The sequence below is a fragment of the Erpetoichthys calabaricus genome, chromosome 16 (assembly GCF_900747795.2).
Source record: "Erpetoichthys calabaricus chromosome 16, fErpCal1.3, whole genome shotgun sequence".
Lineage (NCBI taxonomy): Eukaryota > Metazoa > Chordata > Cladistia > Polypteriformes > Polypteridae > Erpetoichthys > Erpetoichthys calabaricus.
Window position 1 is genome coordinate 98,310,357 of NC_041409.2, and position 14,405 is coordinate 98,324,761.

Sequence of the window (14,405 nt, forward strand, 5' to 3'; positions counted from 1 at the left end):
CTGTACCACTTTGCCACCCTTAGCTCATCCTCCTCATCATTTCCCAACCTGTTGTTGTTGCACAATGCATTCTGGAAGCAATGGGGGATTCCACTGAATGAGCTCCATTTCTGTAAAGCACTTTCCACAGAAGATGGAATGCGGCTGCTTGTATGTTTTTTTTATTTTTTTTAAAATCTAAAACCGTAATGAGACGCGCTGATGTTGGCCATCGTTTACTGTGCATACACACAACACTCTTCTATGTTGAATGTGGTTATTTTAGACAAAAGTGCTGACATTTTAGAGGGGGGTTTGTGTAGCCCTGTGTGCCAAGGGTCCTCATAAAGGCCGTGAGTTGAGGTGCCGTTTTAACGCTTTACGGTGTTGACGCACATTCAGAGAGTTTTGTTTTTGTGACTTTGAAGGTTCAGGATGTGCTGGTTGGCCCTTACTGACGTGATGGCGGAGTGCTGGACTATTCAAACCAGCTTTGACTCATTGTATAGAGAGGTGCCACAATGGCGTAACTTCCTCATAAGATCCTCATGTCCGGTGTTTGGCGACAGCTCGGTGTGAGACTCATTCTTCTTCCTCCATGTCTGTTGTTATCCTCCCAGACATGCAGAAGCTCTAAAGTGGTCCTTTGTGACTGTGAGTGATCCCTGTGATGGACCCCTGATTTGGGGCGGTGGGGTCTTGGCCCCGGCTAACTTGGTGCAGGTCTGAAAAGCTTACAGGAAATGGAAGGGTGGGCTGTGGACATTCGGTGCTTTGGTGGTCACCTCATTTTTTCTTTCTCTAACCACAGAAGACGGCTGAGTAGTTGATATTTCTGGGTGGGGTTTGTGGTCTGGACAGGTTAATCTGTGGTGGTCCCGCCACCGGGTACTCCATCTGGGGGGGGGGGGGGCGCGCCTGCTGCTGATGTTCTTTCCTGGGGGGTCATGTTGGAGTGTGGCGGTTGTTCTACTTTGGGCAGTGAAATATTACACTGTTTGGTTTTTTCCCTAAAGCTGATGTAGTGTACATGTGACAGTAGTGACAGTAATGACAGATGGGGGGGGGACAAATTTGTGGGTCCCCTCCACAGAAAAGAAGAACCCACAGTGGGTCTCTGAAACTGATTTAAGTCCTCGGCACCCACTTTTCTGCCTCACTCTGCGCCACTTAAACATCTGGGCACATCCACATCAAAACGACAAGGGTGAGCTTTCTTGAAGGCTTTTGCTGGACGCACCTCGTTGTAAACTGAAATTTATACGAAAGAAACTGGGACAATAAATAATGATTTACAAAGCAATACGGAGCAGAACGTGTACGTTAAACAATTAAAGACAGTTAGAAGGAGAGTGATGTCCACGGTCAGATTGAGACGAAGAGAAGCACATAGACACTGCGTACCACAACTAAGCAGACCGAGGGGCTTCTGTTCCTTAAAGATACACTTTGGATGAGGCCGAAACAAGAGATAAAGGGGGGGCCTACGTGAGACCCATGGGGTGGACTTATTTCAATGTTTATTATGGGACTGACATGCTTTACGTGAACTTCACCACCGTGAGTGACAGGTGTGTTAATAAATGACGAGACAGGGGGTTGGGGGGCTAACAGCATGAGGGGCAGAACACCCACCATTGATTATTTCAGTTCTGGTTCTTCACAAATTGACGGGTCCCTTCATCTCCTATTTCGTTGCACAGCCTTTTAGAGTCTGCAGTCCCTGCACAGCAGCCGCTCCTGGAGGTCTCTGTGAGATGTTTGGCCCACTCGTCCTGAAGGACCTGCTCCAGCTGGGTCAGGCGTGACTTCACAAGACGGCCGGCACCTTTCAGTTCTTTCCTTAGATGTTCCACACGTCTTTTCTTTTTCTGCCTTGTGTGCCTCCTTTATTTCCATCCTACTTGGTGTTTTTAGGTCTACGTTACGCACCTCGTGAGGTCACCTCGGGTCGCAGACGTCTGGGGACTTTTTTTTTTTTTTGCCTCACTTCTTGTTGGCTTTCTTTTGAAACAATCCCAACCACAAGCTCCGGCGTCTTAAGTCAGTCCAGTCACTCGACCAGCCAACGCAGATTATTGGCAGCAGGTTGGGGGGGGGGGGGGCTCATCAGCCCCTGTGGCTTTTGGCTGCTGCCTTGTCGCACGTACCGCTTTGCGGAAAATGGCGGCGCGCGCTCTGCAAAACCCAACGCCTGTGGACGCCGACCTCATTTCCTGCTACGTGAACTTGCACATTGAGTGCTTGTGAAACCTCGGGCAGTGTGGGGATGGCAATGTCGGCGTAGCCATTGTGCACCATTGTGAGATTTTGACTGCACCCTTCATTGTGATTTCTTTCCTTAAAACTTTTATTAAGACTTTTTTTTCTCTTTTTCTACACCGTGTCGCTGGGGTGTGAAGTTTGAGGCCTCACAGCTCTGGAACTCTGGCTGTGCCTGGCAACTCTACTACAATGTTAATATATGTATACATATAATACATATGCATAACAGAACTATTTTACAGTACAGAAAGTAATTAACCATAGGTAAAAAAAATTAGTAAAACGTAATCAATTGAAAGAAAATGATGTTTCATGTTGCATTAGAGGTATTCACTACGTTATACGATCTCGTTCTGTTTGGCTTTGAAATTAACACGCAAATACTTTTTAAACTTACACTTATACTGTAAAAATACTTGGAATTAACTTTAGATGTACTCTATCTACCTATCTATCTAATCCTGCCTACTATACCGAATTCTATCTCTCTATCTAATCACGCTCTGATTGGTTCATACTTATTCCAAGGCCCCCCCCTTGATTGGATTCCGCTCGTTATCACATCTCCTTCCCTGACTGGTCGCCCTTCACAGAAGATCACCGAACTCCCAACGTGGCGGACACAGAGGAGTTGCCTTCCAAGAGGCGTGTTGTGTTGCGTAGGCATCCTAATTCCGTCCTGTTCAGTTTGAATGTTGCTTACTTGTACAAAAGGCAAAGAATTTAATGGTTGGTACAATTTTGTGGTAAATCCCATTGCTGGTACCCGTTAGCATCCCTTCAAGGACCTTATCTGCCAATTTGTGTAGGCAAATCGCTATGTCGTATTTGCTTTCGGTTGTTTATATTGCGAGTACAGATGTGAAAATGCTGGTGGGGATGAAAGTCGTTTTTCGCTTAAAGACGATATTTAAATGATAATGTAGCGGTGTGGACACAGCATAAGGCAACTTTGGTATCCTTTTTCACATCTCACTTTTCTCTCTTGTTTTGCAGGCAATGGTTGCTTGTTACCCGGGTAATGGCACTGGGTATGTGAAACACGTGGACAACCCGAACGCTGATGGCCGTTGTGTTACCTGCATTTACTACTTAAACAAAAACTGGAATGCAAAGGTAAAAAAAAAAATGACAATTTTCTTTGAAATTTGCTCTCCTCCTCTGCCTCGAGACTTCAGCTGTCAGTAGTGTGTGTGCACCGTGGCATTGTGCCGTCCGCTCGATACGCACTCCGAGTGCTACACAAACTAAAGTCACGACGTCCCAGTTAGTGATGCTGGGCTTTAGCTTCCCTTGAGATGCAATAAATGAAATCGAATAGCCTCAAAACACTGTCTGAAGTGGTCATATGGTACAGTATTAATGCTTATTATTATTGTACTACAATAATTGGTATCAATTTACATGATTTATGTACGCTATACTGCCAAAAGTATTGGGACGCCTGCCTTTATACACACACACACACACACACTTTAATGACGGCCCATTCTTGCCACATAGGTTTTAATGTGAGTCGGCCCACCTTCTGCAGCTCTTCTCTGAAGGCTTTCCATGAGGTGTAGGATTGTGCTGATGGGAATTTGAGAGCATTTGTGAGGTCAGGCACTGATGTTGGACGAGAAGGCCTGGCTCGCTCACAGTCTCCACTCGAATTCATCCCAAAGGTGGTCTATCAGGGCTCTCCCTCTGTGCAGGCCAGTCAAGTTCCTCCACGCCAAACTCACTCGTCCTTGCTTTGTGCACTGGTGCCTGTGCGGTCATGTTGCCATCCCACAAACTTGGGAGCATGAAATTGTCCAAAATGGCTTTGCATGCTGAAGCATTAAGAGTTCCTTTCACTGGAAGTAAGGGGCCAAGCCCAACGCCTACAAAACAACCCCACACCGTAATCCAAACGTTACACTTGGCACAATGCAGTCCGGCGAGTCCCGTTCTCCTGGCCAGATTCGTCACTCCAGAGGACACGTCCAGTGGTGGTGTGGTGGGCTTTACATTGCACTTGGTGACGTCAGGCTTGGCTGCTGCAGCTTCGGCCATGGAGACCCCATTCATTCCATGAAGCTCTCTCTCTACACTGCACTGTTCTGAGCTTTTGGAGGTCTGTCACTATCGACTCTGCAGAAAGTTGGTGACTTCTGCCCACCTCAGCATGTGCTGTCCTATCACTTCGTGGCTGAGTTGCTGCTGTTCCCAGTTGCTTCCACTTTGTTATAATACCACATGGAATATTTAGTAGCGAGGACATTTCACGAATGGACTTACTGCACAGGTGGCATCCTCTGACGGTACCAGGCTTGGGTTCACTGAGCTCCTGAGAGCGACCCGTTCTGTCACAAATGTTTGTAGAAGCCATCTGCATGCCGAGGGGCTCGATGTTATACACCTGTGGCCATGGAAGTGATTGGAATGTCTGGGGGGGGGGGTCCCAATACTTTGGGCAGTAGAGTGTATTATACGAACGTTAGTTTAGGGGAGCTTATGTCAGATCAGGGGGACACTTGACGTGTCCTCTCTGAAAGTGACACCGAGCACGGCCCCTGCGTCTTACTGGCGTGGGGAGGTTCTTACCGTGTGCTGTGCTTGGGGTGCAGTGATGCAGACGCACCGCCTCGTACCCCCAAGTCAACAGAAATGACAACCAGACATGGAGGCACAATACCCGCCCAACCTTAATATACATCAGTGTGCTGACCAGAACCGTATGTCACCGTCACAAGTGGCACACGACTGTATTTGAAGTGACTTGAATTAAGCAGCGTGCTTTTATGTATTTTTGTTAAGTGTTTGCTTCAGCGCCTTACTTTAATTTCTATTCATTTTTGTCTTTACAGGAACATGGAGGAGTTTTGCGAATTTTCCCAGAGGGCAAGTCTTACATAGCGGATGTGGAGCCCATCTTTGACCGGCTGCTGTTTTTCTGGTCAGACAGACGAAATCCACATGAAGTGCAGCCGTCTTATTCCACAAGGTGTGTGTGTGCGTGTGCCGTGTAGTTTGTGCGATTATCTTTAACTTCTTACTGCACATCTCGGAGAGCGCTGCCCTTCATGCTGCAGCGCCACTCTTTAGATTTGATTGTTGAGCCGTTGCATTAAGCAGTGGGACTTAGTGAGCCTTACATCACAAGCCTGCCCGCTGATCGCCTTGTCCGATTTGCTCCTTGACTCTCAGCAGGGCGCCTCGCCTCCATGCGTTCCTTTTTTTTACTTTCTCGTATACAAAGTATGGGGACAATATTGAAATCGTCCAAAAATTCCATTTCAAGATGTTGATGAATCCCACCGTTTTAGACCTCCCTGAGTCCGAAAATATAATTTATGGAATTGTGTGTGTAAACTTGATAAGTTGAGTTCGCTTTCACTTCGGTCAGAGGTCCTCAATCCCAGTCCTGGAGGGCCGCAGTGGCTGCAGGTTTTTGTTCAAACCCAGTTGCTTAATTAGAAAGCAATTCTTGCCAATAATTTCATGTCCTGTCGGTGCTTTAACTCCGCTTTGCCAGGTTATTCTCGTATCCTCGATTTTTCATTCCCTTTCTAAGGATATCATCCAAATGATCTGAAGGCTAAAACGAACGAGTAATTCTCAGTGCTTCACTTTTTTCTCTTCACTTTCCTTCCAAGTATTTAATTAAACCCAATAGTACACGATAAATACACACAGGAGTAAATGGTAACGAGCTAAATGGAGAAAGGCTGGTCTCTTATGTTACTAATTAGGAGCAGCTAAAAACCAAACTACAGCTGTTTAAGACTAAAATACGCACTAAGGGTTCAAAATCTTAACAAACGAGACAACTAAAGTGAAGCAGAAGTGTTACTTGACCACTAAGAGCTTCTTATTAAGCAACTGAGTTGGACCAAAAACCTCCAGGACCGTTGATTGGGGACCCCTAACTTAGGTCAACCAAATTTTGCATATTAGGTACAAAACGTAGATTTCTATCCACTTTTCAGCTATTTCCATTAACCGGAAGTGGTACTTGACCGTTTATTCATGCAGCTGCCTTGTGTACTTATGGATCTAAAAAGGTCCTCTCTGGAATCTCCATGCAGACCAGCTCTTCTGGAGACCAAACGTGGTTCCCCTATGGCATTGCTCTGAAGAACCAGTTTGGAGTGGTTCTTCAGAGCGATGCCATCGGGGAACAACATTTGGTCTCCAGAAGAGCTGGTCTGCATGGAGATTCCAGGGAGGACCATAACAGGCTCCATATAGTAAGAAGTTACCAAGTGAAATCCCAGTGGGTCCTGATTTTTAAAAGGATTCTCACTGCACACAGTAACTCGGGCAAAGTTCACGTTTTCTTAACCCGTTAGTGTCCTACTGGGTAGCCCACCATACATTAGATTTCATTTTTTTTTTACTTTCTGTTGCAATCATCCAAAAATTTCCATTTCAAGATTTTGATGAATCTCAACGTTTTAGACCTCCCAAAGTATGAAAAGACCATTTTTGGAATTGTGTGTGTAAACGTGAGTTCACTTTCACTTCAGTCAACCAAATTTTGCATATTAGGTACAAAACGTTGATTTCTATCCACTTTTCAGCTATTTCCGCTAACCAGAAGTCGTACTTGACCTTTTATCCATGCAGCTGCAGAGTCCGATTTATTCTACTTTTATAGTAATTGTTCAATAGATTATTAATTTAATTTGTTGTTGATGGCTCTTTAATGGACATCATATCCATCATACCTCAGATATCCATCCCCATATCTGAATATATGAGAAAGTCGAGGGGAGAGAGACCGCTCCTGATTCCCCCCCAATCAGTTGAAATTCAGGGGAAGTGAATTTAAGGCTGAAGTCAGAAAGTCCTTCATTTTGCAGAGAGTTGTGGGAAGGAGACACGGACATGAAGCAGAAACCTCGAGAACCTTTTATGAAGGACCTGTAGGAGATGTCGGGCAGCTTAGCTGTTGGCTAAACAAACTGGCCACTGGTATCTGGAAGGTTGCTGGTTCAAATCCCATTACTGCCAGAAGGGATCTTACTCTGTTGGGCTCTTAACCCTAATCACTGTGGGGTGGGGCACTGAACAATGGCTGACCCTGCACTCTGACCTCCTAATTTATACCTCAGGGATTACTAAAGTGTTACCAAAAAACAGGCAAGTTTACCAAATTCTTCTATTAAGGGGAGGGGGGGTGGGACTCTGTGCATGATGTCAGTTTTGCCACAAGGCGGTGCGTTTGCATCACTGTTCAACCCCCCCCACTAACGTGTGCACCACATGGTTGAAAACCTGTCGGTGCCTCAGGGGTCTTGCCCTTGGTGTCCTGTTTGCTTACACCTGACCTGACAAGCCCACCCCAAGCCATGCTGACTTACTAAAGAGGGCTGTGCTAAGAAATGAATTTTGATGATTTTTGTGTTCAGTGATTTTCGTGGCTGTGCCCGTTACTACTACTCGGCTCTCAGGAACTGAGCTATGCAAGTAGACCCTCGGTATGCCAGTGGTCAGTCATCTGGCTGTGACCCTCACCAAGAGTCACCAAGCCTTCACTTGCCCCTGTGCCCACGTCCACCCACCCATTCCTTTTCTTCCAGAGCAGGGTAGCTGGAGTCTGCAGCAGGCATTGGGCACAAGGCAGGAACAACAACAACAATGGAACAGGGTGCCACCCCGGCACTGGTTATACACACACACACACACACATGTGCACAGGTGGCCAGTTGAAACAGTGAGAGAAAATCGGACCACCCGGAGGAAAGCCACAGGGAGAACATGCAGACTCTCCTCCCTTGCTAAACTAATAAAAGGAAAAGAAGAGGATCTTGGTTTCGAGTCTTTAATGTCCGCCTCCAGCGGGGCGCGTGTTAAATGAAGAGCTAGCCCCTCTTCTCCTTGAAATTCCCAAATATTTTAGGCAGGTTGCCATTTTCTTGACGCCTCTCTTTATTTTTCCGACCCCCTTTCTCTCGTCCCTGCAGATACGCCATCACGGTGTGGTACTTTGATGCCGAGGAGAGAGCCGAAGCGAAAAAGAAATTCAGAGACTTGACAGGTGGGTGACGCGGCCGGTGTCCTGCATGTCACGACGCTTTTCACGGAGGTCAGTCAATGGCCCCCACCCCAAACCCCCTGGGCTCTTTATTTCTCTTTTAATATTTCTCTCTCTCTCTCTCCCCCCCCCCCCCCCCCCCTTGTGCCTCCACAGCTTCTTCACAGGAGCCAAATTTGACCGCATGATGCAAAGTGGGCAGCTGGGAATCCCCCCCTGCGGACACCTCCTGTGCTCCAAAGATGACCCATCAGGATGTTTGCTCTGAGAAAAGACTTTTTTTTTTTTTTGGGGGGGGGTTGGAATCCTGACCCACTTGTTACTGATGGAATGCGGGGTGACAAGCAGAATGCCATCCGGGGGGGGGCCCCACCTACCAAGTTGCCAAATGGGGGGGGGAGAGGCACCCCCTGTTGAGCACTTTAGGACTGCGTCCATTCCACGTCCTTTCTTTTCAAAAACCTCTCGGCTTGGAGGGGTGCATGGTGGGTTGGCATCCCAAAGCGACCCCCGACCCCCCCCCCCCTTACCCTTTACTGGAGATGGCAACAGCTTGACATATTTATTTAAAAACAAAACACAACGGAGTTGACGTGGACGGACGGTTGTGGTCTTGTAGTGCATTGGCTTTCCTATCCAATCCTGATTGTTGACTTGAAAAAGACGGAAATGACGAAGGGGAGCCTCTTTATTGAGCAAGTGCCATTGAGGACGTTGAGGTAATGGTCTTGTTTTTACTAAATTATTTTCAAAGAAAAGACTAAAACAATTTTGGATCAGTTTTTTGTTTTCAATTTGCAACGGTCGCAGCTGCGCTTCTTCGAAACTCCGCTCTGGGGAGAGCCTGCCGGGTTTTGGTGCTTAGTTTTGAATTTCAAGGCCAGGCTTCCTGCTGCTGTTGTTCCAACTTGAAATGTTCATTTGGTGCGCCGGCCACTCCCTTGAATCATTTTGAGCCGACGAGAAAGACTCCCCAACAGTTTGTGGCTGGTGGCCATTTTATTTCCCAGAATTCATCACTCTTCCGTGACATTTACTAGGAAATTGCAACTCCTCCTGCCTTGGGCCCAGTGCTGCCAGGATTGAACCCCTGGCTCCCCACGAACCCTCACTGATCAGTAACAAAAAAAAGACGAAACCGTCCATTTGTGGGCGGGGTCTCATTATAATATGCAAAATACAGTTCAGTTCGATACAATGTTTCCCAGAAACCGTTGGGACATCGAGATTTAAGGTCAATTTTATACCTCAGTGTTTAGTCTGTCAAAAGCGCTATTTGCCCTCCCGTTTCTGTACTTTTTGTTACGTTCACCGACATTCATACCGATGTTGTCCGATTATTTCATATTTCTATCTGATTTGTAGCATTTTGACAAGCGGGGATGCCACATGGGCAGTGAAACGGAGCTACTTGTGATACTGTGGTTGTGTGGAGAAGCGTATTGTTGGTTTGGCCAACTGCACCTTGTACGGCACAAATCCGCACCCCCCCACAAGACCCACTCCCACCCATGATGGTGACAGTGGCAATACTCCCAAGCGGGCACATCTAGAATCACACCACGGAAGGTGTGGTGAAGGAAGGAAGAAATGTTAGGACACCAGGCCTCAGGTGGTCCCGTTTTAATTCCTCAGTGCTGGTCTTGGTGGGGCTCCAGCTCTGGTGGTGAAGGTCCAACACCTCCCGCCGGAGACATGCGGTTTGAGAGGAATTTCCTTGGAAAGGGCGGAGTCAGCGGGTCTCTGTGGGTGTGTTTTTTTTGTAGCTGTGGGTGCAGAAATGGGTGATGAGGTTAGCAACAGCGCCCCCTCGTCCTTTGGGGTGGTACAACAGCCATAGACCCACCAACATGTCTGCGGTGTTATAAAGGCCCCTCCATTTGCTGCTTATTAAGTTCTGCCTCAACACGACTTCTCCTTTCAGGACTCGTTTGTGTTTTACACTTCGATTTTATTATGAGCAGGCCTAACCACTGAGCCACCCCTATATTCCTAAATTTTTGAACCCCTTCACTGGTTGTTTGCAGGTCCCCCCACTCCTTTGTAGGTGTGGGCTTTCCTTGCACCTCCTCATGTCTTAGACAAGAGACTCATTCTGACCTGACATTAGGCGGGCACTGGCCAGGACCGGTTTGAACCTCGTGCTGCCAGGAGAGGGTTTGTCCACCTACGGCACTGGATAGTGTCACGCGAATTTTTGTCACATAAACCCTGCACCAGTTTGTGGATCTCATTTAGCAGCCATAAAAATAAGAAGAAAAGTAGACTCAGTACAAGTGGAGGCCATCGATGCCCCAATGGAGAGGCCTACTGGCTCGACTTAATGAGCACCGAGCACCTCTCGTTTCACTGCGCCAGGATCCGCAGAATGTAAATTTCAGTGCGTGTGTTCCCGGTAGCCGATAAAACGCAGATACGTCTGAAGAGAAGGCCGGCCGAGGACACACGCGTGGGACGATTCTCCATCGCTGCCAGGCCGGGCACATATACACACCGCTGTGCTATAAATGGAAGGTGGCACATATCCTCCAGCGATGGCGGTCTATGTCCAGTCCAGTTTGGAGTATAAAGGAAGTAGTGTGAAAAAGTAAGTGCACCCCGAGGCCAACAGTGGATCTTCATGCACACACAGAGGCTACCGATGAAGATGACCTGCTGCAGTAAAAACTTGAAGAAAATTGGCTCTTTTTGCAAAATAAATGAGTGAAAACGCACGAGATGTCAACAGTCTTCCCCATGGCAGAGTCCACCCTCGGCCCTGGAAGCTGGTATTGCCCCTTTAGTAGAAATTTTCCCTTTGTGTCATGTGAAGGGGGGGGTCGGAGGGTGTGATGGACCACCAGCAATTGCAAGCTGGTTGTGGGTTTTCTGTTGCGGGTCCTACCCGTTTTCAACATTTTAAAGGGATTCAGATTGGGGCTTTGAGGTTGCCAGTCCATGTCACTCCTCTCTGCGGGATTCAGATTGGGGCTTTGAGGTTGCCAGTCCATGTCACTCCTCTCTGCGCCATTCCTTGGTGGATGTGCTGGTGGGCTTCAGATCATTTATCATGCTGAAAGGTCCTTTTGCAGTTTTCACTTCACAGTTTGAACCAATGGCCCAATGTTCTCCACATGTATGCCTTGGTATGATGGAGGACTCGTCATTGACTCGATGACTGCCTCGACCTTAAGTTTCACCCACCAAGCTTTACAGTTGCTGTGAGGTTCTTCTCCTGAACTGCTGTCAGACTGGTCTGCTTTTACTTTGGTCAAACCGTCTTTGATTCCTCCGACCAGAGCCCATTGTGCTAGAAGGCCTGGTCTTTGTGTAGATGTCCTTGTCCTCGGCCCACACGGCCTGAAGGTCAGGTTGTTCCCATCTCTTTCTGATGGTACAGTAGATGTGTGCACTTTGACACCAACTTTTGGAAGAGATAACCAGCAGCTCCCACGATGCCCTGTTGGGGGCTCTGGAAGACTTTTAGTAGCAGACGGTCAGCTCTTGGTCTCAACTTGCTGGGCCGCCCAGTCCTGCACAAATTAGGAGTTGTTTGAAATGCACGGCAGCTGTAGGCGATTCTCCTTATAACGGTGGACACGATTGATTTGGAGATCCTCACCAGACTCCTAGGCAGCCACGGCCTTCTTTTTGAGGGTCTCAAGAAAGCTGTTTCGATCTGGGCAACAATGACGGTGCACACGTCACTAGCATAGCGGACGCCAGACCCTCGGTATTTATAAGAGACGGTCAGGCGACAGTGTGGTCCACCTGCAGACGCCCCGAAGATGTTCTGATGATTCTAATTTGCTGGATTTCAGAGGGTGAGAAATGGTGTGGTGGGGGGGTTGGTGGGTGGTGTTGGACTTCCTTCTTCCCAGTGGCAAATCCCCATTTTCGTTCATTTTAGGTTAAGAATGACTGCACCAACGTGTTACTTGTTCAAGTGGGTCACCTCTGTGGATGTTTGGAAGTCCTCCCCTTGCACGGGGTGCACTTACTTTTTCACACGAATGTTGGCAATTTCAGGTTGTCATCGACGGAGGGTCCTTGTGGTTTTATCACTCTTGAGGACTCTTGGCTTTCTTTACCGAATGTGCCCCAATCTCCCCTCCCCCCCAACTTCTCTGTCGTTGAGAAGTTTCTGGAAGTTCCCCGATTTCCATCCCAAGTTTTATTACGCATGAATGAGATTTTCAATGGGATTTCAGCGCGGTGGATTCTTATTATGGCTGCTGATTAGGCCAGCACACCGGATGCTAATCGGAGAGAGTAACATTAAAAAGGAACGCAAAATACACGAGAACGTGGATATCGAACACGCGGCTGGGGCACAGCGGGCAACACTGGGTGCAAGGCAGGAGTTCCCCCTCTGCCCAGGGCCACCAATCCATCCCAGAAAAGGGCATCTTGTTACGTGGCCAGTAAGGGAAGAAGAAGCTGAAATGGGTGACTGTGGCACGGCACTGGACACCTCGACACGCAGATGAAGAAACTCGAGAGGTGTGGAGGTGGCAGTGGTGGCGCGACGCTCGCTTTTTGACTTTTTATTTTTGTTTGGTAGCCATGTTGACACAATGGGTACAACGTAAAGCACAAATTTTTAGGAACTTGCAAACAACGCGCCTCGGTACACAGCAGCTAATCCTACAAAATTGGCCTTCAGGCTGAGGCTCTCAAGGTCTTCCTCACCCCCTGTGTGTGTGTGTTCGTGTATAAAGGTGGTGTTAAGAACTTGTGCAATCTCAACGGTGATGTTGGTGGGATGTGACGGCCGGCGCACTCCTTCATCAGACGGCTGTGACGTGCGCTGGTCTGTCGTGACTTGAAAAAAACCAATTCTGCATGTTAAGCGGGTCTTTGCTTGATTGCCAGTTTGCTTGCTGGTCAGCAACTCTGGTTGAACTGAATTATAAAGTCTAATGATGTAAAACCAACACAAAACCTGTGGTGGCGAAGCGAATCTCGTTTTGGAAAGACGACTTTGAGAATGTATCATGGCAATAAAGCGAATAAAAAGCCCCTGTGCACGCAAGGGTAGACTTGTAGTCGTGTCTTGTGTTTCTGTTGGGTTGGATTGGGTTTGTCACAACGCAAGTGTCACCTCTGCTGGACCCCCCCAGCTGTGCCCTACTGGTAGGTGAATGCCAGCCGCTGATGCCCGTCCATTTCTCCCCCAAGGAGTCGACTCGTCGCTCTGCGGCTTTACAGATCCTGCCACCAAGTTCAAGTCAATCAAATTCTTACTTGCCTTTCACCCGTTGGTGCCCAGTCCCTTCCTGTCACCTGCACTGCCAATGTGGCACTCGTCCAGGACCCTCCTCCTCCTCTTCATCCTTTCTACCTTCTCACTCCCACAGCCTTCATCAGTGTTACCCTACAACGGCGGAGACATCACAATTTGGGGGGGGGGGGGGTCTCTCCCATGACTGTCACCTCTGTCTGTACTCAACATGTCACTTAAATGGCACAACTTTACTACTTTAGTCACAGCTCCACGTGCAGATCTCTCAAAGGGAATTGCTGATATCTTAGCGTGAAGTTCATTTCCAGACCCTTCAGATCGCATTCTTTGACCTTTTCAGATATCTTGTGGGGGGGGGCTGGGGTGTTGTGTGAATTGGGGGGCTGCCTTCCCGTGTCAAGACGTCACAAATCCATTTTGAGATCTCGCAAACTGACCTTCCCTGCATTTTAACCCTTCAGGAAGTGCATTTCAGAGATCAGAAAGTGGCTATGAAGACCACTAAGGGGGTGTTGAAGTTCCCCAGACACATCCCCTCCGATACCCCACCAAAGGCTTCTTTCTATTCTCCTTCCTTCTCGCCGTCTCTCTTCACTGTCCACTCCTCTCGGGTGAGCTTCATCCATCTTCTACCACCCAAATCCAAGATGCCGTGTGAGGTGGACTGACTTCCTTTTATCTCGGACCCCGGGAGTATTTCTGGTGATGGGGGCGTAGCCTGCGAGGAAGCGCTTTGGGGTCAAACCGGAACAATAATGAAGTGGGGATGGTAAGTCTACTGCCGCTCCCAGCATGCCCTGCAGGTGTCCTGTGTGGAAATCCTAACCCTGAGATGCTGCCATCTAGTGTTATCAGGGGAGACCACAGCCGTGCTCCATTGTCTCCACAGAGGGTACCTGCAGCCCACAGTCGGTCATCATGTAATGAGAT

The 14,405-nt window shown here is 48.0% G+C and overlaps 1 protein-coding gene across 5 annotated transcripts in view; it reads left to right on the forward strand.

Moving 5' to 3' along the window:
• Window positions 1-14,405, forward strand: part of egln3 (egl-9 family hypoxia-inducible factor 3) — a 526,600-nt gene that overhangs the window by 108,671 nt on the left and 403,524 nt on the right. For 4 of the 5 annotated variants that reach the window (XM_051920044.1, XM_051920045.1, XM_028821616.2 and 1 more), the window contains exons 2-5: window positions 3,241-3,360; window positions 5,079-5,215; window positions 8,181-8,254; window positions 8,408-13,278. In XM_051920044.1, coding sequence (XP_051776004.1) covers window positions 3,241-3,360; window positions 5,079-5,215; window positions 8,181-8,254; window positions 8,408-8,439 — 363 coding nt within the window. In that variant the 3' untranslated portion in view covers window positions 8,440-13,278. Of the gene's footprint in view, window positions 1-3,240; window positions 3,361-5,078; window positions 5,216-8,180; window positions 8,255-8,407; window positions 13,279-14,405 lie in introns of those variants that run through there. The other variant, XR_007933677.1, reaches the window with a different exon arrangement.